At 29.9% G+C, this 27,823-nt stretch overlaps 1 protein-coding gene across 1 annotated transcript in view; it reads right to left on the minus strand.

The window, feature by feature from the left end:
* LOC111638513 (host cell factor 1-like) overlaps positions 1-27,823 on the minus strand; it is a 198,798-nt gene that overhangs the window by 109,904 nt on the left and 61,071 nt on the right. The window contains exons 6-14 of the mRNA XM_023384229.1: positions 18,524-18,641; positions 18,054-18,398; positions 15,564-15,620; positions 12,769-12,896; positions 11,691-11,903; positions 8,580-8,697; positions 6,422-6,478; positions 3,628-3,755; positions 2,570-2,762 (exon numbers count right to left, since the gene is read on the minus strand). Coding sequence (XP_023239997.1) covers positions 2,570-2,762; positions 3,628-3,755; positions 6,422-6,478; positions 8,580-8,697; positions 11,691-11,903; positions 12,769-12,896; positions 15,564-15,620; positions 18,054-18,398; positions 18,524-18,641 — 1,357 coding nt within the window. The remainder of the gene's footprint in view (positions 1-2,569; positions 2,763-3,627; positions 3,756-6,421; positions 6,479-8,579; positions 8,698-11,690; positions 11,904-12,768; positions 12,897-15,563; positions 15,621-18,053; positions 18,399-18,523; positions 18,642-27,823) is intronic.

Here is a 27,823-nt window from a genome sequence, read left to right on the forward strand (position 1 = left end):
CTTGGACTATCATTTGTTCTGGGCTCTGCAGAGTTCCCTCATGATAAAAACTGATAATTCAGAAGCATGCAAAACCACATGGAACAGTTTTTTGCAGGAAGAAATATGAAGTTCTATGAAGAAAGTATTATAAAGCTTTCCTGTAGACAGTAACACATCATAAAAAACAACAGTGCATACATAATTGAATAAAAAAATATTTTTAGTTTTGAAACCATTTATTTTATTTCTCTTAAAAATTGCTATGAATTTCCTGAACAACCAAATAAATGTCTTGTTATTCAATGAAATTGAAAATGTTGTTGCTCAATGAAATTTTTTCACAAGTATGTTAGTAATGCACTTTCAGATAAGACTATTCATTAATGTTGAAACATTTTAAAAAGACCTGGAGCATTTTAAAAATAAAGCCATCTGGGAAGTCATGCATATCAGAAGATAAAGTGAAAGGAATCAGAATTTTCTGATCTTAAAATACATCAAGTCATTAGCATGATACAGTTTGGATTTACATTCCTAAATCTCTATACCCAAAAGGACCTGCTCCACCTCAGTAAATGTGTTTCTGTGGCTTTAGATAGCAGATTTCCTAACAGGTAAATTGAAAGAAGTGGACTCTTTTCAAACTGCACTTTCAAAAATAACTACACTTTACCAACCTTTAACATGCAGTCTATTTTATTAACGTAATCTAATGATTTTGGTCAAATTAATTGACCTTCATCAGGATCGAACAATTTTTCGATTTATGACAAACGAAACCAATTATAGAATGTTTTTAACTTTAAAAGTTTTCTCAATGCCCTATTGCGCAAGATGACATACAACAGTACAGTATGTCAGAGACGTTAACGATAACAAGTATGGCCTAGAGCTCGAGGTAGAACAACAGAACGATCAAACGATACACTTCCTAGATATATCAATAGAAGTGGAAAAAGAAGGGAAAAACAATATTAAAGTTTATAGAAAGCTGACTTATAATCCGTTACTAATACCATGAACCTCTCATAACCCAGCAAGTTATAAACTAGCAGCTTTCAGGGAACTTATAAAAAGAGTGTACACACACACTGCAGCAAAGTGCAGGACATAATTAGAATACATCAAAGAACTAGCATGACATGTCAGAGTCAATCAGAATAAAGTAAAGCCCTAATAAATAAAACAAGAAAAGATGATAATGAAAGAGGAAGAGTAGAAAAATACACAGTAATGAAATACATGGCACCCTTAACCAATATTTACAAAGAATAGGAGCAACTACTAACAAAAAGATAATCCTTAAAAGGAATCCAACAGTATACCAGATGCTACATATGGACAAGGAACCTATAGACTAGAGCCTTATACCTGAAATTTACAGAATACCCGTACAAGATGAAAGGCAGCAAAAAAAAACTGTACTACATTGCAGCTACAAGGAGGACATTAAAAGAATAAAAGAGCACAAAAGGAATGTACAGAATGAGCAACCAGTCACAGCTTTAGCAACATATGTTATAGCAGATCCAACAGAGGTTACAGTGAAATGGGAAAGAGTAGAAATAATACATAAGGTGCAGGACAGGAGACATAGTAATTAAATATGCAGAAGCCTGGCATATTCAGAAGAGCAGTCTAGCAGGACAGGCTGTAAACTTCAGAGAATCATGAAGTCTACACAGCATGGAGAGCAGGTGCATTATGAACATACCAGCAAAAGAAAAAAGCACAAACATGTAAAAGATAGGCTTTAGTCGATGCCCGTTATATCATCACTTGTTTATTTATATAATCATTTATCTATTTCTTTATTATTATTAATTTTTATTTTTACTTTTATTTTTATGTGTATAGCTAGGGTATGCATATATTTGTACATTTTCAGTCTGTAGTTTCTATTTATCTATTTTCAGACTTGCACAATAGGTGTTGAGAAAACTTTTAAAGTTTAAAACATTCTATAATTGGTTTTGTTCATCATAAATGGAAAAATTGTTCAATCCTGATGAAGGTCAATTAATTTGACTGAAAACATTAGATTACGTTAATAAAATAGACTGCATGTTAAAGGTTGGTAAAGTGTAGTTAGAAGAAGTGGTATGATTGAATGGGCCATCTCAGAGTCCAAACCTAATACCACTTGACTTTTATGTAGGGAAACTTAAAGAGCACAGAATATACAGAGAAATTACATTCCTAAACCTCTATACCTAAAAGGGTATATAGGTTTAGTGTTTAATTCTGTAGTCTTGACTATCTGTGTGAGAGAATAACCAATGCCATTGCAATTATCATGCTCAACATGCTGGTGCAGATGTGGGGGAAAAAACTATCACCCAAATGTCTGCAGGGTCACAAAGAAAGAACATATCAAAAATGTACTAAATTAAAAAAAAAAATGAAGATATGTTTTAATTTCATCTTGTATTCAAGTGAAATTTCTTATATATCATTTATTAAATTGTGTATGAAACCATGGCATTATTTTGTGAAGATCCTATATTTTTTAAAATTGAAAATGGAATTTTCATTGTTCAAAATAAATTTTTCTAATTTTAAATTTCTTGCTTTAAGTTTATTTTACCTTGAATGGGAACAGAACTTATTTTCATTCCAGGTTGTGCAATAACAGAGGGAGTAACTACTCTTATATTAGTTGTCCCTGAGGTTGCAGAACTTGCTGCTGTAGCAGTTGTAATTTTCTGTGTAGCTGCAGCTGCAGCTGCTAAAGCTGCCATTCCACTCATACCTGTTGTAGTATTGACAGCTGTTGTTACCTAAATTAATAGTTAACAATAATTAAAAACCAATGTAATTTCAATTAAAAATAAAAAAATTTAATATATTTAAACATTTACTGTTAAATTTAGTAAAATCTATTATGAAAAAGATATTCATTCAAATTATTAAATTTTGTTACACAGTGAAATCCCACTGTACTTTGATACATAAAAATTTAATACAACAAATTATTTTAACTTAGCCTTTTCCAAATTTATGAGATAAAATACTCAATATGACAATCACCAATTGATACATGTGAAAATATCAATAAATATCCTAATAACAAGTACTATACAATTAAAATCCCCGTGTACTCCAATTAAATGAATCTCCACTTCATTCAAGATTCAAATCTCCATTTTCTTTTTTTCATTCACACTGTTTACTCATTTGTTAGAGATGTTTTTGTTCTAACATCAGAAAGTGCAGTTTAATAAACTTTAAATGAATTTCTTACTGAATTCCAGTGACTTATATTCATTATGATGATAAAGCTGATCTAAAACAGGACAAAAATGTCTTTGTGGTAAATTTAAACAGTTAGTTACTTGAGATTAATTATTTAATACTGATAATATCTAAATTTTTATTACTTTTCAATACAGAATAAAAAAATTTTAATTACTTTATGTAAAACTTACAATTTTACATGAAAACATATTAAAGAGTTATATAATAATAAATCAATTTTCAAATTAAATTTTGAAAAACTAATTAAATTAAATATTCATGTTAAAGTAATAGGACACAACAAAAAATTCATTGTAATCACATGTGATTAATTTCTAACAATTATATATGATCAATAAAAAAATTTTGACATTTATAGTACAGTAAGACCTTAATTTTTATACTTACATTTCCACCTAAAGTAGCAGCAACAGTTCTTACTACTTGAGTTCCAGTAGGTGTGGCTGCAACAACACGAATTTGTTGTCCAGTTACAGGTGTCTGTCCCCTTGATTTTACTACTGTCACTGTACCAGCTATGTTTAAAATGTATTATATAGAAACAAAAATATTTTAATCAAGAAACATTAGTTACAAAAGGATAAAATATAAAAGTATGTTTTTTTCATTTATTTATACAATACAATAAATTTATAAAATTTTGAAACAAAGTAGTAAATTCTACTAATTGTAACCATTTTGGAACTCATCTACACTGATGATAACTAATCAACATCAAGTGAAAATGTAAATAAGATCCTGATTTAGAAATGTATTAATTTGTACTTTGTAGATACAATTTGGTTCTTTACTTTCCATTGTTTATTTTATATTTTAAGTATACATTTAGCCTGTGAGCAGAAATCTGGACACCACTTCCAGTACCAAGTTTGCCTGGTACTATACAGTACTTGAAAAGTGCAATCGGTATCTGAGTGGATAATGAAGTAAGAGTGAATTTGGGTGTTTACCAATTAGAAAATTCATTTAATGGATTTCAAAATAAGGTCATCACTCTTGTATGTATTATCCTTGTTATTGTAATAGGTTCACATCTCATTTACTTTGGCAGCTTTTGCTGCAGATGATCAAGTTCATCTATATTAATACACTTCATACAACACTCCAGCAAGATCAACCTAATAAGCACATGGAAAAACTGGATATATATAAAGCCTTCAGGAAAGACACAGCCATTAGTTACAAGGACAATAACACTCTTTCATAAGCTTAGAGATCTTATTTTGAAATCCTCTAAATGAATTAGAAAATTCTTTTGGAAGATTTCAAAATAAGATCTCTATGCTTATGAAAATGCTTATGCTTATTTCTAATTGGTACTAGAAAAATTACACCTAAATTTTGCAATAGTATATTTAAAAATTTGCCTTACTATTTTGCATCTTCTCTAAAAATGTGAACATTGAAATAACAGTTTAAAAGTTTAAAACAGAAGAAAATGTTTGTTTTGTTGAAATATATTCATTTTTGTTGGTTTTTTGATGTTTAGAAGTATTTAATACTATTTACTGAAAGAACAAATATTAGATTCACAGATATTCTAAATATAGTAAACTGTTTATCATCATCACAGATATTTATTATGCTTTGGAGCTTTCTAATTTTAATAACTTATAAAAATTTGCTTATTGTGATTAGAATTCAGTTATTTTTATCATCTTTAGATGTACAGGCAGCATTAGTTAAGGATAAAAGTTTACCATGGTAGTCCCAATGGCTGCTCTTCTGGAATCTCAACAGCAGGTGTGATTTAAAATCTGATCTAGACGACACTGATCATACTGACATATCAGTATGCAAATCAGAGTCCAACTCCCCCTCAGAAAAGAAGAAGAATTATACAAATTTTTGAGTTCCAGTTTAATGTTAACAGAAGTTGCAGGTTGTATTATTATGACAGCATTAATATTATTTGAAAGTTTGTATTTTTATTTTATTTTTTTGTTTTAAGTTAAATATTAACAAAAGTATGAATATTTATTTTTCATTTAACAAATTAATGTCAGAAGGAGTGAAATTGTCGTCTGATGACTTTTGAAAAAATTGCAATTCTAGAATTTTCTTTTGCCTGTTAGAATCCAAAATTGCTGATTTAGACATCAATAAAAGAATGCCTTCAGATATTAAATTAGCCGTTCAACTTGGTTTGCAACACATAGATGAAATTTGTACTAATTGCTCGTTCTGCTGGAAATTAATTTATAGAAAAGATCATAATTCCATAGCATTAAGATGTAACCATTGTAAAATGAATAGTTCGGCATTCAAAGAAACATTCAAAGGAAAATTCAGGAATATGTCTTGGGGGCACATATTTTCTTTTATTTGGCATTAGGTTAGGTTAAGTTGGTTTAAGAAACCTGGAGAATGTTTTCAGTTATTTGTTAAACATTTGGTTATATCCAGGATCAGGTAAAACTCCAAAATGAAAAGAACCAGAAAGGGTACCTACTGCCTCTAAACCCAGCAAAGAGGAAAAAAAAAAAAAAAAAAAGGAAACGTCTACTAAAAACATAGTCAAATTGTCAAATAAGAAAAAGAAAGATTCTAAAACAGAAGTTGAATCAAGTTGTCAAATATATTATAGTTTAAAAAAGGAATTAAAAATAGGCATGTATTTGTAAGTTCGGTGATCATCATCTTGTTTGCACATTTCATTCACAAACAAGATGGTGACTGGAAGCACGGCCATTGGGACTACCAAGGTAAACTTTAATCTAGTTAAGTGCTCTTTTAATGTTATTTGCTTGTAATGCTATATTGTAAGTCTAAATTGCTGGTATTTCTTACTTCAATTATATGCTAATTCTTGTTAAACGTAGAAGCAAGCAAACAATAATGGTTTAATTACAAATTAATAACATGCTCTTTTAAAAACAGAATGAATAAAATTAAAATTTCTATTAAGTGCAGACTTATTCACTTACTCCATTTAATGTTATAAATTTACTGCAGATGGGTCTAAAGAAATTACAATAAGATCTGTTGCACTAATAAATTTTATATTGTACAAAAATAAAGTTATCAATAGCAAGCCAAATAAAATATATTAAGTGACCATTACTGTATGTAAATCCATATTTGGAATCCATTAGCAATATTTGGAAAATATAACAAATTAAATAATGAAAAACTACTCTACAATAACACTGTTATTTTACATATAAAATAAATTACAAACCTCTTGGCCCACATACAGCACTAACTGGCATTCTCATTGGAGACTGGGTAACAGCAACTAAAATTGAAAAGGAAAACTTATAACATTAAAATTAATAAGTTAATCATAACTATAATGAAATATATTTGAAAAAATCAGGATAAAAATGGTATATTCCACTCAAGCATTGTTTTGAAAAAATGCATTTGATAAATTTTAAATAAAACTTAACCTTAAGTGTTTTGCTTTTATGGAAATATATGCTGTGAAAATATGTACAAAAGAAACTAGGACACTGATTATATTACAAAATAGAATATACTTATTATATGTATATTAGTAAAAAAGATAACACTAACTAAAAATGATGTGGCATTATATAAATTGTAATCCTCTTCAACAACTATCTTCACTTCATATATCCATGAATTACTAACTCATACTTCATATTTTTACATATATCACGATAAACAAATAGGATAATTTGAACATATTTTGTAAGTAATTAAAATAAACATACTTAATTTAAGTGAGTCAATTTTTTTACAATTTGTTTTGCTCATTATGCGAGTTTCCACTGTATTTACATTTTCAATATACTGTACTGTATTTCAAAAAACTGGATACTTAATTATATAACACTCACCAAATAAACCATTACCAGTTCATAACTAAACAGAAAAATTCTTTCTACGAACGTTTTCATCTATATATAATAGACATCCTCAGGTATTGATGATATCGAACTAACGGCTATTAGAATAGAATGTTTTTGAAAGTTCTGTTTAACTACATAATTCAAATACATTGCGTTAAAATTGAAAATATGTAAAATATTTAAAATATATCCGAATAAATAATTGATTTCACGTAGATCATGATGTAAATATCCTCCGTAATTTAAAATATCTCTGATGCACGTTTCAATCATTGGGATCTAATACAAATATGGCGTGCCATGCTGCGGAAAGCGTATCGGTTTCTGAAATTAATACCAACCCCTTTTTTAAGACGTAAGACCCCATACGATGTACTCATCGTATGGAACAAGGTACCTAACATTGATTTGGTACTTAACTATTTTAACGCTAACCCCTATGGCCTGACGTTGAAAGTTGAACAGGAGAGTCAGACAACAGTACATTTTTTGGATATTACCATCAAAATGGAGCAAGGTCATCTTTCCACCTGTGTGTTCCATAAAGGAGTCATATACACCTATATTTATACATAACTGCAACGTATTCAAATTATGTAGTTAAACGGAACTTTCAAAAACATTCTATTCTAATAGCTGTTAGTTCGATATTGTCAATACCTGATGATGTCTATTACATATAGATGAAAACATTCGTAAAAAGAATTTTTCTGCTTGGTTGTGAACTGGTAATGGTTTATTTGGTGAGTGTTATGTATTTATATTTAGTAATATAGTTGACTCACCTTAAAACAAACACTGATAAAGCAAATTCTCACGTTAAAATGACTTTTGATGTTGTCATGGAGAAATGCCATTGTCACAACATTAACTTTCTTGCACCCAAAAAGTTTACCAGAATTCATTAAACCAAACTGTAATTTACCTTCACAACCCCGAAGCAATAAACCTATTTCTAATAATAGTTGCTTTTTACACTTTTTGATGTAAACAATAAAAAGTGGCAGTGTAACAAGTGTTCCAATGTAGAATAGAATCAGAAGAATAGAATTTCAGTAGAATAGATTTTATTCTCCTGAAAGTAAAAATGGGTTTGATCTCTAATTATACAGCAATTCAAACATTTCATTTCTGCAGACCATTCTATTTTATTTAGAAAAGAGAGGTTAAAGCTTAAAGACATCCACCCCCTCAAATAGATACAGTCCCATGCAAACGTGCTAGTTTATGTATCANTTTACATTTCTGCTTTACAGTAAGTAGTATTTGGATCGTTACAAGTCATTTATTACTTTCTAATTTATAGATTCATTTCGCGGTAAACATTTATATTATAACTAGAGTTTCGTATAAATTTATTAAAATCGTTTTCTTTATTTTTATTCCGTTACAAGTTTAAAATGTTAATTTTAAACATATAGTTAAGTTATATATATATATATATATATAGTTAATAATGTTAAATATAAACAATAATCTATAAATTCAAATTATTAATAAATTTTCTATAAAATTTTTTACCTGTTGGAACTGAGCCCCAACAGACATCTAATGTGGTTGTTGAAGCACGTACAAGTTGAACTCGAGAAGGTGCAATTGGTTTTTCTGTTTCCAAATACCATAAATCCTTACAACACACCTGCAAAATTTAGTTATGAAACAATTTAGACAACTTTAAAATATTTTAAATTAGTAAAATCTAACAAAATCAATGCATACTATAAAATTTAGAATTGTTAATGAGATAAAAAAAAATTTATAGTAAAAATATAATTAATTATGTGGCAAAGCTAAGTCAATTCATATGATAAATGTTTACCTTTTTATCAAGTCATAGAAAATTTTGCAAATACTCAATCCATTAAAAAAAAAAAAAACACAATTATAAGTGAATAAATATTAATGTTAAATAATGAGAAAATTTTTTGTACCCATATAAACTTTTTATTGAACTAAAAATAGACAAATATGAAATATTTTAATCAATTTTTCAAAAAATTAAATTTATTATAGTTGAATCTTTTTCCACAAAAACAACTTGATATTAGTTAAGTCAGACTAACCAAAATTCTGTAAAAATTTATCTTAATAAGAAAAAAAATTTTCTTTGCATTGTTTTGCTTTAAAATTTAATATTTTACGTTTTTGATACTAAATTAACTTCTAAAGTATAATTTTTTATTGTTTTTATATTTTTCAATACATTTATTTTGTTCGTACAAAATAAAAAAAAAAATTTTTAACAATACAATAGTCTTTGTTAGGCTTAACATCGACGAAAATTCAGCACGAAGCGACACGCAACGGAGAAAAATGTCAAGATGGGATAAACTAATATATTATTTCGTACATAATCAGTTATCCGAAACATCGATCTTCCGAACAACCCCAGTCTCAAATTGATTTGGATAATCAACGCTCTACTGTATATACTTTTAATTTCTCTTGATATTAATACTTAACAGTATTCATAAAATTCACAAAATTTTAATCTACATCTATAACAATAGGTTCAAGTTCATTTTATAAAAAATAATATGCAAAATATTTAGAAATATGTAGGTTACAAAATAAATTAGGAATGCAATATAAAATTTTCTCATTTACAATACAGTATATATTGGAGGAAATATTGTAATTATGCAATGACCAATCTTTTAATTCAGCTGAATAGTCAAAATCTTCAGAGTACAATTATTTTATTGAATTTAAAACTATTATATCTATACTAATATTATAAAGAGGTAATGTTTGTAAGTTTGGATGTAGCGGGTAATCTCCAAAACTACTCATCCGATTTCAAAAATTCTTTCACCAATATTTAGAATGGAACTTCAGGGTGGACGTAGGCTGTATATTATTCCGTTAAACATTCATAAAAATTAAAAGATATCATCTAGGTTAAGGCTTTTATGTCCAACAGATGGCGCTACAGTTTGCTTTTCTGTGAAAATGAACTAAAGCAGATCATCTTCTATCTGTCTATATAAATAAAAATGTAATGTTCATTTGTTCCTACCGATTCCTTTGAAATTTTGACACAACGCTGCATTCGAATACGCATGTGTTTTTATATAATATACGTGTCGAAATTCTCCCCACTGGGGGAGAGGGACAGGATTAAGGCTTACCATAAAGAACTCTGCTTCTATTTATACTATTTTAAATGCAGTTTTTTGCGTTTTTGATTGCGTTTAAATAGGGTACGTCAACAGAATATACACTAAAAAGGGATTTTTCGATATTCCCCCCGCAGGGAGAGGGACAAGATTAAGGCTTACTGTAAAGAACTCGGCTTCTATTATACTATTTTAGATGTGTTTTTGATTGCGTTTTAATAGGGTCAAGAGAATGTACACTAAGAGGAGATTTTTCGAAAAATTCCCCCTTCCATGGGGGAAGTGTTATACATTTGTAATAAATTCATTTTGAGCCACAACAACGCGTGGCAGGGTCTGCTAGTTACTTTATAAAGTCAACACACCTTAATACTGAGAAAGCTTATTTATTCTGCAGAACAAACATTTTCAACCCATTCCATGGGCTATCATCAGGTTAAAGACATTCGAATCAATAGCTTTTCGAATAACATGTTCAAATTTAAAATTATATTATAACACATGCTGTATATTGAAATTGAATTAACCCCTTAATGACCATCTGTAATTAATTATGATGTAATTAAGCATAAAAAATACATTAAAAAAAATACTTAAAACTGAAAAAAACGAAAGAAATGCGTTGATTTTGAAGAAAAAGCTTCAAATTTTATTTTCCTTTGTCTCGCCTTTCTGTGAAATTTAACACCAATGAGTCATTGTTTACACAGCTGGATGACCTTGAACACAAATGGAGTTGGATTTCCCGGGGCATTCTCATATACGTCTCAGGAGGACAAGGGTTTAAAGNTTTATGTGTATAGCTAGGGTATGCATATATTTGTACATTTTCAGTCTGTAGTTTCTATTTATCTATTTTCAGACTTGCACAATAGGTGTTGAGAAAACTTTTAAAGTTTAAAACATTCTATAATTGGTTTTGTTCATCATAAATGGAAAAATTGTTCAATCCTGATGAAGGTCAATTAATTTGACTGAAAACATTAGATTACGTTAATAAAATAGACTGCATGTTAAAGGTTGGTAAAGTGTAGTTAGAAGAAGTGGTATGATTGAATGGGCCATCTCAGAGTCCAAACCTAATACCACTTGACTTTTATGTAGGGAAACTTAAAGAGCACAGAATATACAGAGAAATTACATTCCTAAACCTCTATACCTAAAAGGGTATATAGGTTTAGTGTTTAATTCTGTAGTCTTGACTATCTGTGTGAGAGAATAACCAATGCCATTGCAATTATCATGCTCAACATGCTGGTGCAGATGTGGGGGAAAAAACTATCACCCAAATGTCTGCAGGGTCACAAAGAAAGAACATATCAAAAATGTACTAAATTAAAAAAAAAAATGAAGATATGTTTTAATTTCATCTTGTATTCAAGTGAAATTTCTTATATATCATTTATTAAATTGTGTATGAAACCATGGCATTATTTTGTGAAGATCCTATATTTTTTAAAATTGAAAATGGAATTTTCATTGTTCAAAATAAATTTTTCTAATTTTAAATTTCTTGCTTTAAGTTTATTTTACCTTGAATGGGAACAGAACTTATTTTCATTCCAGGTTGTGCAATAACAGAGGGAGTAACTACTCTTATATTAGTTGTCCCTGAGGTTGCAGAACTTGCTGCTGTAGCAGTTGTAATTTTCTGTGTAGCTGCAGCTGCAGCTGCTAAAGCTGCCATTCCACTCATACCTGTTGTAGTATTGACAGCTGTTGTTACCTAAATTAATAGTTAACAATAATTAAAAACCAATGTAATTTCAATTAAAAATAAAAAAATTTAATATATTTAAACATTTACTGTTAAATTTAGTAAAATCTATTATGAAAAAGATATTCATTCAAATTATTAAATTTTGTTACACAGTGAAATCCCACTGTACTTTGATACATAAAAATTTAATACAACAAATTATTTTAACTTAGCCTTTTCCAAATTTATGAGATAAAATACTCAATATGACAATCACCAATTGATACATGTGAAAATATCAATAAATATCCTAATAACAAGTACTATACAATTAAAATCCCCGTGTACTCCAATTAAATGAATCTCCACTTCATTCAAGATTCAAATCTCCATTTTCTTTTTTTCATTCACACTGTTTACTCATTTGTTAGAGATGTTTTTGTTCTAACATCAGAAAGTGCAGTTTAATAAACTTTAAATGAATTTCTTACTGAATTCCAGTGACTTATATTCATTATGATGATAAAGCTGATCTAAAACAGGACAAAAATGTCTTTGTGGTAAATTTAAACAGTTAGTTACTTGAGATTAATTATTTAATACTGATAATATCTAAATTTTTATTACTTTTCAATACAGAATAAAAAAATTTTAATTACTTTATGTAAAACTTACAATTTTACATGAAAACATATTAAAGAGTTATATAATAATAAATCAATTTTCAAATTAAATTTTGAAAAACTAATTAAATTAAATATTCATGTTAAAGTAATAGGACACAACAAAAAATTCATTGTAATCACATGTGATTAATTTCTAACAATTATATATGATCAATAAAAAAATTTTGACATTTATAGTACAGTAAGACCTTAATTTTTATACTTACATTTCCACCTAAAGTAGCAGCAACAGTTCTTACTACTTGAGTTCCAGTAGGTGTGGCTGCAACAACACGAATTTGTTGTCCAGTTACAGGTGTCTGTCCCCTTGATTTTACTACTGTCACTGTACCAGCTATGTTTAAAATGTATTATATAGAAACAAAAATATTTTAATCAAGAAACATTAGTTACAAAAGGATAAAATATAAAAGTATGTTTTTTTCATTTATTTATACAATACAATAAATTTATAAAATTTTGAAACAAAGTAGTAAATTCTACTAATTGTAACCATTTTGGAACTCATCTACACTGATGATAACTAATCAACATCAAGTGAAAATGTAAATAAGATCCTGATTTAGAAATGTATTAATTTGTACTTTGTAGATACAATTTGGTTCTTTACTTTCCATTGTTTATTTTATATTTTAAGTATACATTTAGCCTGTGAGCAGAAATCTGGACACCACTTCCAGTACCAAGTTTGCCTGGTACTATACAGTACTTGAAAAGTGCAATCGGTATCTGAGTGGATAATGAAGTAAGAGTGAATTTGGGTGTTTACCAATTAGAAAATTCATTTAATGGATTTCAAAATAAGGTCATCACTCTTGTATGTATTATCCTTGTTATTGTAATAGGTTCACATCTCATTTACTTTGGCAGCTTTTGCTGCAGATGATCAAGTTCATCTATATTAATACACTTCATACAACACTCCAGCAAGATCAACCTAATAAGCACATGGAAAAACTGGATATATATAAAGCCTTCAGGAAAGACACAGCCATTAGTTACAAGGACAATAACACTCTTTCATAAGCTTAGAGATCTTATTTTGAAATCCTCTAAATGAATTAGAAAATTCTTTTGGAAGATTTCAAAATAAGATCTCTATGCTTATGAAAATGCTTATGCTTATTTCTAATTGGTACTAGAAAAATTACACCTAAATTTTGCAATAGTATATTTAAAAATTTGCCTTACTATTTTGCATCTTCTCTAAAAATGTGAACATTGAAATAACAGTTTAAAAGTTTAAAACAGAAGAAAATGTTTGTTTTGTTGAAATATATTCATTTTTGTTGGTTTTTTGATGTTTAGAAGTATTTAATACTATTTACTGAAAGAACAAATATTAGATTCACAGATATTCTAAATATAGTAAACTGTTTATCATCATCACAGATATTTATTATGCTTTGGAGCTTTCTAATTTTAATAACTTATAAAAATTTGCTTATTGTGATTAGAATTCAGTTATTTTTATCATCTTTAGATGTACAGGCAGCATTAGTTAAGGATAAAAGTTTACCATGGTAGTCCCAATGGCTGCTCTTCTGGAATCTCAACAGCAGGTGTGATTTAAAATCTGATCTAGACGACACTGATCATACTGACATATCAGTATGCAAATCAGAGTCCAACTCCCCCTCAGAAAAGAAGAAGAATTATACAAATTTTTGAGTTCCAGTTTAATGTTAACAGAAGTTGCAGGTTGTATTATTATGACAGCATTAATATTATTTGAAAGTTTGTATTTTTATTTTATTTTTTTGTTTTAAGTTAAATATTAACAAAAGTATGAATATTTATTTTTCATTTAACAAATTAATGTCAGAAGGAGTGAAATTGTCGTCTGATGACTTTTGAAAAAATTGCAATTCTAGAATTTTCTTTTGCCTGTTAGAATCCAAAATTGCTGATTTAGACATCAATAAAAGAATGCCTTCAGATATTAAATTAGCCGTTCAACTTGGTTTGCAACACATAGATGAAATTTGTACTAATTGCTCGTTCTGCTGGAAATTAATTTATAGAAAAGATCATAATTCCATAGCATTAAGATGTAACCATTGTAAAATGAATAGTTCGGCATTCAAAGAAACATTCAAAGGAAAATTCAGGAATATGTCTTGGGGGCACATATTTTCTTTTATTTGGCATTAGGTTAGGTTAAGTTGGTTTAAGAAACCTGGAGAATGTTTTCAGTTATTTGTTAAACATTTGGTTATATCCAGGATCAGGTAAAACTCCAAAATGAAAAGAACCAGAAAGGGTACCTACTGCCTCTAAACCCAGCAAAGAGGAAAAAAAAAAAAAAAAAAATGGAAACGTCTACTAAAAACATAGTCAAATTGTCAAATAAGAAAAAGAAAGATTCTAAAACAGAAGTTGAATCAAGTTGTCAAATATATTATAGTTTAAAAAAGGAATTAAAAATAGGCATGTATTTGTAAGTTCGGTGATCATCATCTTGTTTGCACATTTCATTCACAAACAAGATGGTGACTGGAAGCACGGCCATTGGGACTACCAAGGTAAACTTTAATCTAGTTAAGTGCTCTTTTAATGTTATTTGCTTGTAATGCTATATTGTAAGTCTAAATTGCTGGTATTTCTTACTTCAATTATATGCTAATTCTTGTTAAACGTAGAAGCAAGCAAACAATAATGGTTTAATTACAAATTAATAACATGCTCTTTTAAAAACAGAATGAATAAAATTAAAATTTCTATTAAGTGCAGACTTATTCACTTACTCCATTTAATGTTATAAATTTACTGCAGATGGGTCTAAAGAAATTACAATAAGATCTGTTGCACTAATAAATTTTATATTGTACAAAAATAAAGTTATCAATAGCAAGCCAAATAAAATATATTAAGTGACCATTACTGTATGTAAATCCATATTTGGAATCCATTAGCAATATTTGGAAAATATAACAAATTAAATAATGAAAAACTACTCTACAATAACACTGTTATTTTACATATAAAATAAATTACAAACCTCTTGGCCCACATACAGCACTAACTGGCATTCTCATTGGAGACTGGGTAACAGCAACTAAAATTGAAAAGGAAAACTTATAACATTAAAATTAATAAGTTAATCATAACTATAATGAAATATATTTGAAAAAATCAGGATAAAAATGGTATATTCCACTCAAGCATTGTTTTGAAAAAATGCATTTGATAAATTTTAAATAAAACTTAACCTTAAGTGTTTTGCTTTTATGGAAATATATGCTGTGAAAATATGTACAAAAGAAACTAGGACACTGATTATATTACAAAATAGAATATACTTATTATATGTATATTAGTAAAAAAGATAACACTAACTAAAAATGATGTGGCATTATATAAATTGTAATCCTCTTCAACAACTATCTTCACTTCATATATCCATGAATTACTAACTCATACTTCATATTTTTACATATATCACGATAAACAAATAGGATAATTTGAACATATTTTGTAAGTAATTAAAATAAACATACTTAATTTAAGTGAGTCAATTTTTTTACAATTTGTTTTGCTCATTATGCGAGTTTCCACTGTATTTACATTTTCAATATACTGTACTGTATTTCAAAAAACTGGATACTTAATTATATAACACTCACCAAATAAACCATTACCAGTTCATAACTAAACAGAAAAATTCTTTCTACGAACGTTTTCATCTATATATAATAGACATCCTCAGGTATTGATGATATCGAACTAACGGCTATTAGAATAGAATGTTTTTGAAAGTACTGTTTAACTACATAATTCAAATACATTGCGTTAAAATTGAAAATATGTAAAATATTTAAAATATATCCGAATAAATAATTGATTTCACGTAGATCATGATGTAAATATCCTCCGTAATTTAAAATATCTCTGATGCACGTTTCAATCATTGGGATCTAATACAAATATGGCGTGCCATGCTGCGGAAAGCGTATCGGTTTCTGAAATTAATACCAACCCCTTTTTTAAGACGTAAGACCCCATACGATGTACTCATCGTATGGAACAAGGTACCTAACATTGATTTGGTACTTAACTATTTTAACGCTAACCCCTATGGCCTGACGTTGAAAGTTGAACAGGAGAGTCAGACAACAGTACATTTTTTGGATATTACCATCAAAATGGAGCAAGGTCATCTTTCCACCTGTGTGTTCCATAAAGGAGTCATATACACCTATATTTATACATAACTGCAACGTATTCAAATTATGTAGTTAAACGGAACTTTCAAAAACATTCTATTCTAATAGCTGTTAGTTCGATATTGTCAATACCTGATGATGTCTATTACATATAGATGAAAACATTCGTAAAAAGAATTTTTCTGCTTGGTTGTGAACTGGTAATGGTTTATTTGGTGAGTGTTATGTATTTATATTTAGTAATATAGTTGACTCACCTTAAAACAAACACTGATAAAGCAAATTCTCACGTTAAAATGACTTTTGATGTTGTCATGGAGAAATGCCATTGTCACAACATTAACTTTCTTGCACCCAAAAAGTTTACCAGAATTCATTAAACCAAACTGTAATTTACCTTCACAACCCCGAAGCAATAAACCTATTTCTAATAATAGTTGCTTTTTACACTTTTTGATGTAAACAATAAAAAGTGGCAGTGTAACAAGTGTTCCAATGTAGAATAGAATCAGAAGAATAGAATTTCAGTAGAATAGATTTTATTCTCCTGAAAGTAAAAATGGGTTTGATCTCTAATTATACAGCAATTCAAACATTTCATTTCTGCAGACCATTCTATTTTATTTAGAAAAGAGAGGTTAAAGCTTAAAGACATCCACCCCCTCAAATAGATACAGTCCCATGCAAACGTGCTAGTTTATGTATCAGAGAATGCATACACTAATGCCAGGTTTGCTACTTTGTCCAAATTTGGCTCCATTTTTACTCTTTTGGCACCAAAAAGTGTTTTCATTTTCAATCATCAACAGAAAAAAAATCTTAGATTTCTTTTAGCTTTGTTTTCTTTAACCACTCTGATATACTACACCACACTTAAAAGACAAATACTGCATCCCTCTCATTTTGTTTGATTTGAAGATCATTTACAAAATTAAATTTATTTACAAAAATAAATTAATTTTATTTAACTTTATTTAGTAAATTAATTCAAAGCATTGTAATTTAGGGCTTTTGATTAAACCTATTAAGCCTTAACTTCTTAAATTATGCAACCTTTACCATAACCATAAATATCATTAATACAAATCTCTGGTAAAGCAAACAAGCTACTGTTCCTCTAGCAATTTGTATTAAAGCAAGTTTTCTGTAACAGTTGTTTCATGTCATTAGTAATGCAGCATATTAATTTCAACTCAAAAATAATTTGTTTAATATACTTTCAGCTGTTGTAAGCTAACAGTACCTGATCGTAAATCAGGTACTGATTACAATTAATATCATAAAATAAGATTTCTTTCTATAAAAAATAATGAGAAATAACTAACCTGATGCTCTTGGTTGCAAACCAGATGATATTTGAGAGGCTACTGGTTTTCGAATAATATGTCCTGTTGCAGTCATAATAGTACCAGTGCTATTTAATGTTCCAGATATAAGAGATGTTAATGTTGTTGCAGGTGTTGTTGGCTTTGTTAGTAATGTTTGTTGTTGCAATAATGTTTGAGCTTGAGACTGTATAGGAGACTGTAATTGAGGCAAAAGCTGTGTTGATGGTAACTGTGGCTGAGATGATGTAGAAGTAGGAATTGTATTTCCAGTGCCAGATACTGGAGTTAAAGCTGTTGAAGGAGGCATATCATATTTCTGTAGTTGTAACAAGTATGCATCAGCTAAATATAAAAAAATAATAATATATAAATAAATAAATATATATATATATATAGTTAATAATGTTAAATATAAACAATAATCTATAAATTCAAATTATTAATAAATTTTCTATAAAATTTTTTACCTGTTGGAACTGAGCCCCAACAGACATCTAATGTGGTTGTTGAAGCACGTACAAGTTGAACTCGAGAAGGTGCAATTGGTTTTTCTGTTTCCAAATACCATAAATCCTTACAACACACCTGCAAAATTTAGTTATGAAACAATTTAGACAACTTTAAAATATTTTAAATTAGTAAAATCTAACAAAATCAATGCATACTATAAAATTTAGAATTGTTAATGAGATAAAAAAAAATTTATAGTAAAAATATAATTAATTATGTGGCAAAGCTAAGTCAATTCATATGATAAATGTTTACCTTTTTATCAAGTCATAGAAAATTTTGCAAATACTCAATCCATTAAAAAAAAAAAAAACACAATTATAAGTGAATAAATATTAATGTTAAATAATGAGAAAATTTTTTGTACCCATATAAACTTTTTATTGAACTAAAAATAGACAAATATGAAATATTTTAATCAATTTTTCAAAAAATTAAATTTATTATAGTTGAATCTTTTTCCACAAAAACAACTTGATATTAGTTAAGTCAGACTAACCAAAATTCTGTAAAAATTTATCTTAATAAGAAAAAAAATTTTCTTTGCATTGTTTTGCTTTAAAATTTAATATTTTACGTTTTTGATACTAAATTAACTTCTAAAGTATAATTTTTTATTGTTTTTATATTTTTCAATACATTTATTTTGTTCGTACAAAATAAAAAAAAAAATTTTTAACAATACAATAGTCTTTGTTAGGCTTAACATCGACGAAAATTCAGCACGAAGCGACACGCAACGGAGAAAAATGTCAAGATGGGATAAACTAATATATTATTTCGTACATAATCAGTTATCCGAAACATCGATCTTCCGAACAACCCCAGTCTCAAATTGATTTGGATAATCAACGCTCTACTGTATATACTTTTAATTTCTCTTGATATTAATACTTAACAGTATTCATAAAATTCACAAAATTTTAATCTACATCTATAACAATAGGTTCAAGTTCATTTTATAAAAAATAATATGCAAAATATTTAGAAATATGTAGGTTACAGAATAAATTAGGAATGCAATATAAAATTTTCTCATTTACAATACAGTATATATTGGAGGAAATATTGTAATTATGCAATGACCAATCTTTTAATTCAGCTGAATAGTCAAAATCTTCAGAGTACAATTATTTTATTGAATTTAAAACTATTATATCTATACTAATATTATAAAGAGGTAATGTTTGTAAGTTTGGATGTAGCGGGTAATCTCCAAAACTACTCATCCGATTTCAAAAATTCTTTCACCAATATTTAGAATGGAACTTCAGGGTGGACGTAGGCTGTATATTATTCCGTTAAACATTCATAAAAATTAAAAGATATCATCTAGGTTAAGGCTTTTATGTCCAACAGATGGCGCTACGAGTATGACAACCTAAGTTTGCTTTTCTGTGAAAATGAACTAAAGCAGATCATCTTCTATCTGTCTATATAAATAAAAATGTAATGTTCATTTGTTCCTACCGATTCCTTTGAAATTTTGACACAACGCTGCATTCGAATACGCATGTGTTTTTATATAATATACGTGTCGAAATTCTCCCCACTGGGGGAGAGGGACAGGATTAAGGCTTACCATAAAGAACTCTGCTTCTATTTATACTATTTTAAATGCAGTTTTTTGCGTTTTTGATTGCGTTTAAATAGGGTACGTCAACAGAATATACACTAAAAAGGGATTTTTCGATATTCCCCCCGCAGGGAGAGGGACAAGATTAAGGCTTACTGTAAAGAACTCGGCTTCTATTATACTATTTTAGATGTGTTTTTGATTGCGTTTTAATAGGGTCAAGAGAATGTACACTAAGAGGAGATTTTTCGAAAAATTCCCCCTTCCATGGGGGAAGTGTTATACATTTGTAATAAATTCATTTTGAGCCACAACAACGCGTGGCAGGGTCTGCTAGTTACTTTATAAAGTCAACACACCTTAATACTGAGAAAGCTTATTTATTCTGCAGAACAAACATTTTCAACCCATTCCATGGGCTATCATCAGGTTAAAGACATTCGAATCAATAGCTTTTCGAATAACATGTTCAAATTTAAAATTATATTATAACACATGCTGTATATTGAAATTGAATTAACCCCTTAATGACCATCTGTAATTAATTATGATGTAATTAAGCATAAAAAATACATTAAAAAAAATACTTAAAACTGAAAAAAACGAAAGAAATGCGTTGATTTTGAAGAAAAAGCTTCAAATTTTATTTTCCTTTGTCTCGCCTTTCTGTGAAATTTAACACCAATGAGTCATTGTTTACACAGCTGGATGACCTTGAACACAAATGGAGTTGGATTTCCCGGGGCATTCTCATATACGTCTCAGGAGGACAAGGGTTTAAAGTAGGGTAAATATGAGCGACACGTATATTTTTAAACATTTTTTAAAAATTAAGATTTTAATTGCAATTTTCGACCCCCCTAATTAATTAAATTAATATATAAAAAATCAATTAATTTAAAAAATTAAAAAACTATCGGAGGTCGTTTTTGACATCAGAAACTAGCTTTAAATAACTTTACCGAAGGAAAATCTGTGCACTACAACTTAGGAACTATGAAATAAATTTGATAAAAAACTACCATTAAAAAACAATTAAGCCTTAATCAAGCCTTATCAAAGGCTCATTAAAATCGCAATAAAATTTTTTCGCACAGGTAAAAATTTTTGCAAAAATTTGTGGAACCTAAAAACATTCCAAAAATTGAAAAAAAAATTTTTTTTTGTCAAAAGTAGCCTTAACTACCGAATTTTACGTAACGGTATGTAAACTTGACGAGTTATCTCGTCAATAATTAAGTAAACAACCATAACTAAATTAATACAATAAATAAGAATATACTAAATAAAATAGAATATAAAATATGGTACCAGACTGTAATCTTTGTCCTAATACAATATTTTAATATTCATAGTGTTAACTGCCATTTCTACTCCTTAAATGGGATGATGAGGGTCTTAGCACCAAAATGCATTCCCATATCAATAAAATTAATATCTGACTGTATTGTGCCACCCTCCGTCCCATCCCGACACAACAAGTCCCCCCATCCAGCCATGTTGTTAAGCTACCATGTTGTTAGTTGTGCTAAGACCCTCATCCTCCCATTTAAGGAGTAGAAATGGCAGTTAACACTATGAATATTAAAATATTGTATTAGGACAAAGATTACAGTCTGGTATCAAATAACCGAGTATACAAACTATTAAAATATGTTAATTCTCCACATTACAACATGTAAAAAATTACTTTGTAGTATACCCGTTTTTACTGAGCCTGTGGAATGTATGATATCATCCTACAAGTTCTTTCTGATTATATACTTCCTTGCTGTAGGTAAAATGGTTGCATCTTCATAGTTTAAACATTTTCCCATTAAGCTAGATCTGTAGATCTCACATTTCTCTGTTGTAGCTGCAAGCATTGGCAAGTGCACCTTTGCAATGATTCTGGCCTCATCCCATTTAACCATGGACCCATCCATCTGAGCTATTTTTGATAATGCTGTTGTATTTTGGCTTTTTGCAACATTGTACTGTACTTATGCTCTTTCACCCTTACATTCAGGTTTCTATTTGTAACCCCTATATACTCTTTGTCTATTCCCAATTGGTCGTTTATGTACACTCCTGGTTGCTCTTTCTCTTTCTTTGTTGTCTCTCTTTTGTTTTTCTTTGTCTTTGTTGTTTTTCTTTGTTGCTTCTGAGTAACGTATACAAGGTGGGAGCTCTTTTGTATACAATATTAGTGCTTTTGTAGTTTGTGATTTCTTTCATAACTGCAGATAGATGTTTATTATATATGAACTTCGTGATATTAGTGCCTCCATCAAGGCATTAGAAAAGGCATTTTCTCTTTTTGCCTTTTCTAGGATCATTGTATGCATCAATTAAGTGTTCCACTGTTCTTGCTCCAAATCCCAACACTTTTGCCACTTCTTTAATTCTATTTAGCTCTTCTATCATTAATTAATTAACTATTAATGTGATAAAACACTATAATTATAATGTGATAATTACTATAATTGGAAACAATTAAAAATAAAATATCTTCCATGAGTTAGACTACTAAACTTTCCAGTCTACTAATAGTAAACTACTGCAATAATCTTTACAGTTGTGAGGAACTAACCTAGCCTTGGTGATTATGTGGCAATGCATCCACATACCACAAAGACTGGAAAACCATGCCAACAAATGAAATGGACATAAAAAATGAACAAATTTATCATTCATACTTACTACACCATCACAAAACTTGAAACAAACATGACAGCATACAGACAACAACTACACCATTGATTCACCTCACTGTCATCAAACATAGGGTTGTTGATAAAAAAAAAATTATGTACAACAAATTATCCCATAAACAACACTTAAACCTATTAAACAACAGGTTGCTGATCAAATACATCAACAGATAAAAACATTTAATGTTAATAAAGTTCATGTAATCTGCCAGGATAATCCAGCAACAAGCACAAATAATAACACACACACACAATAACTATCACTAATAATACTATAAACACTTCCTCATCCTCCAATGATAACATACACATACACATTTAGTTAATATGCTGTCACTTTTATTTCAGGAAACACTCACTAAATATACAGGTACACATCCCATACAAAGACAACAAATTTCAAAAATCAATACGTCTAAGGTAGTAGGAAAAACACTAAATTATGTAAACACTCACCTACTACCACACTACATTCATTCAATTTCTACTCTCAGACATTCATATATTAGTTTATGCTGGGGCAGTCACAGTAGTGACACACCATGGACTGAAAATACAATCATAGACTGATACACACATAATACAATTTTATCAAAAGCCTGCCTGGCAAAGAAAAACAGAAACAAATAAATGACATTAGACAGAAATTAGGCAAGCTGACATAATACACTAAAAACAACATAACACCCAAATTAAAGAAACAACTCAAAAACATTTTCAAGAAAATCAAAACACACACAAAACATAAACATCACAACACACACATTACAGAATACATTACAGTTGAACAGAAACACACATGTGAGAATCTGGAGACATGAAACAAGAGCCTTTTCTTAGATTGGGAAGATTTATTTAGAAGTTATTTTAATTTATAAAATTATCAAATCATTATTTAGTTAGAAAGCAAAATGTACACTTTTACATTTTCTTTCATATAAATTTAATGGAAAAAGGGAAATAACACTTCCTTTCAGTCTATCAACTTCCTGTGACAAGATCTTATTGCACATGTTGATGAACATCTGTTATGTCAAATCATCTCTAATATCCCGTCACACATGTAACAAATTAACATTTGATTGTCAGAGATTTTGGGATAAAAAAGGTGAACAACAAATTCTCGGGGCTCTCTTCTCGAAGTTTCCTTTATCAAGTCCACCCTCATCAGCTCTCCTAATCTCTAATCTCTCCACAGAGCCCACTGATCAGTGAAGTTTCTCATTCTTCATTCTGACGATAAACTTAGTCTAGATGATATCTAAAGGTATTATGCTCTAAATATTGTAAACTCTCTCTCAGTCTACTAGGGATGCACTTAGTTATCGACATAAATTTTTGTTATTCATTAAACTTTTCACCACTTTTTGTTATTAGTTAACCTGGCTTCAATTTGAATTTATTTCGAGGATAGTCAACCTTATCGACAGATTCACGACTCTCCCCACTAGAACATTAGATATACTCCCATTCGAAATACATAACTTTCCCATTTGAAAGTGAATTGACATGTAGTTATAATCATAACTTACAATGAGAATGCTAATTATCCTATCTCTGTCAGAGAAAATAGTCAGCAAGATCCTACAATCTTGGAAACAAACGAATTTAGAACTTTTATAGCCATCCAGTGATAAAAGTGAGCAGGCTTAACCATCCTCACTTTGCAAAAAGTGTTTAGTGTGATCCACTCTAGCCTGCAGATTCTCACACATACATCACACTACAGAAAACCATTATAGTGAATACATGTCATATTGTTAGGAAATTCTCAAATACAGATACACACACACTGCACATTTATTCAATTTTTGTTTTGTTTTAGTTGCTATGCCTTGACTCTAGTCCGGCATAGTACACAGCCACTGGTATCAACAGATTATAACCCACTAAATACTGTATAATAATAATAATAATAATACCATACTACAAGTATATTCCACAGACAATATTGAAAAACTACACGCACAAAATGTACTACGACAGAGCCATAATCACAGATAAAACAATTTACCACAACAGACCAGACATCACACTCATTGACAAACAATAAAATCACATACATTATAGACATAGCCATTCCAAACACTCACAATGTACAAAACACATGCACTGAAAAAATTAGCAAGTACACAGAACTCGCCCAGGAAATAAGGCATCTGTGGAGGATGGATAGGGTGCTTATTGTACCTGTTGTTCTCTCCTGTACAGGTGTGATACCACACACACTACATAAAAGCCTGGGAACATTACAATTGAGTATAAATACATACATCACACTACAGAAGGCCACTATATTGAATACATGCCACATTGTTAGGAAATTCCTGAATACAGACACACGCTTATTTAATTTTAGTTTTGTTTTGGTTGATATGCCTTGACTTTGGTCCGGCATAGTACATAGCCACCGGTGTGAACCGAGTATAACTCACATAACATAACAATAATAATAATAAATACCAACTATGCCCTGTGCTGAAATAAACGTACACGACATCTGCTACACTGTTAACAGAACACAACTGGAAGACTCCTGGTGTAGACAATGTTCACAATTTCTGGTACAAAAAATTTACATCACTGCACCAGGAACTAGCTAAACATCTAACACACATCGTCATCAATCCACAAAACATGCCAAAATTTCTTACTCAGGGCATCACCTACATGAAACCTAAAAACAACAACACCACAGACCCCACACAATACAGACCAATTACATGTCTTCCAACCCTCTACAAATTACTGACATCCAGTATCACAAACAAAATATACAAACATGTTGAAGAACACGACACTCTTACAGAACAACAAAAAGGTTGCCGTAGAAATCACAGGGGATGCAAAGAACAGTTACTCACAGATTCAATCATTCTATGGCAAGCACTAAAACAACACAGAAACATACACATGGCATATATAGACTACAGAAAAGCATTCGACAGTGTTCCACACAGTTGGCTTCTACATATTCTACACATGTACAAAATACATCCATCACTCATTGCATTCTTCGAAAACACTATGCAGCACTGGAGAACAACACTGCATCTCAAGGCTAGTAACACTTCAATACAAACAAACGAAATATTCATTAGGCGAGGAATTTTTCAAGGAGATTCCTTGAGTCCTCTCTGGTTCTGCCTAGCCCTGAATCCATTATCCAACATGTTAAACAACACACAATACGGCTACAATATCAGACAAGAAAAAACAACACAGTTTACACTGTCACATCTCATGTACATGGACGACATAAAACTTTATGCATCCACACAAAAACAACTTCATCAACTCCTACAAATCACACACTCATACACCAAGGACATACAAATGGAGTTTGGCTTAGACAAATGCAAAAAACTTCACATAGAAAAAGGAATCCTGAAGAAAGAAGATTTTGCACTTGGAAATGGAAACGTTATTGAATCCATGGAAGAGGGCGAGTTCTACAAGTATTTAGAATTCCAACAGGTCAAACTAACAGAACATACACAAATAAAGCAAAGTTTAATTAAAGAATATCAAAGTAAGTTAAATGCTATCCTCAGAACACAGTTAAATGCAAAACACACAGTTAAAGCAATAAACACACGTCATCCCAGTACTCACATACTCTTTTGGAGTTATACATTGGACTCACACAGATCTTGATCAACTCAAAGGAAAACAAGAACAACACTTACTAATCATCCTAAATCCGCCACAGAAAGATTAACCCTTCCACGTAAAGATGGCGAACATGACCTGATTGACATAGTTAACCTTCACTATAAACAAATACAGTCACTGCGAGAGTTTTTCTACAGGAAACAAGAAACATCACAGTTACATAAAACAGTAACTCTAGCAGACTCAAATAACATACCATTAAACTTACACTCATATCATCTTCACACAACATATAAAAAGCATACACACCATTAAGCAACCGTGGGCTCGAAAGGCACTCTATGGCAGGCATCCTTATGACCTGGCCCAGGATTTTGTTGACAAAATCTGCGTCAAACAGCTGGTTAGACCGGGGATGCCTCTTTGGGGAGACGGAAGGATTCATGATTGCCATACAGGATCAGGTCATAAATACTAAAAACTGCAGAAAACACATACTCAAAGATACAACACTCACAAATGACACATGCAGAAAATGTCACATCATGCCAGAAACTATACAACACATTACTTCTGGATGCAAGCTCTTGGCACAGACAGATTATTTACAGAGACATAATCAAATAGCAAATATAATACACCAAGAGCTTGCAAACAAACACAAATTATTAGACATCCACGAGCCACACTACAAATACATTCCACAGACAGTATTGGAAAACAACATGCACGAAATGTACTACAAGAGAGCCATAATCACAGATAAAACAATTTACCACAACAGACCAGACATCACACTCATTGACAAACACAATAAAATCACATACATTACAGACATAGCCATTCCAAATACTCACAATGTACAAAACACATGCACTGAAAAAATTAACAAGTACACAGAACTTGCCCAAGAAATAAGGCATCTGTGGAGGATGGAAAGGGTGTTTATTGTACCTGTTGTCATTCACTCCTGTACAGGTGTGATACCACACACACTACACAAAAGCCTGGGAACATTACAATTGAATAGAAATACATACATCACACTACAGAAGGCCACTATATTGAATACATGCCATATTGTTAGGAAATTCCTGAATACAGACACTGATACACTTATTTAATTTTAGTTTTGGGTTGCTATGCCTTGAGTCTTGTCCGGCATAGTACACAGCCACCAGTGTCAACTGAGTTTAACCCACTAAACCCAGCATAATAATAATAATGAAAATATAAAATAAATTAATCCCATATAAAAAAAGTTCTAAAAATATATTAATATTCTTCGGTAATGTCTGCTCCTTTCTTTTCAATCTTGAGATACAAATAAATTAAAAAAAAAAAACATCATATATCATTCTTTTTTATTTTTT

The sequence above is a fragment of the Centruroides sculpturatus genome, unplaced genomic scaffold, assembly GCF_000671375.1.
Source record: "Centruroides sculpturatus isolate CEXI.00-Female unplaced genomic scaffold, Cexi_2.0 scaffold1124, whole genome shotgun sequence".
Classification (NCBI taxonomy): Eukaryota; Metazoa; Arthropoda; class Arachnida; order Scorpiones; family Buthidae; genus Centruroides; species Centruroides sculpturatus.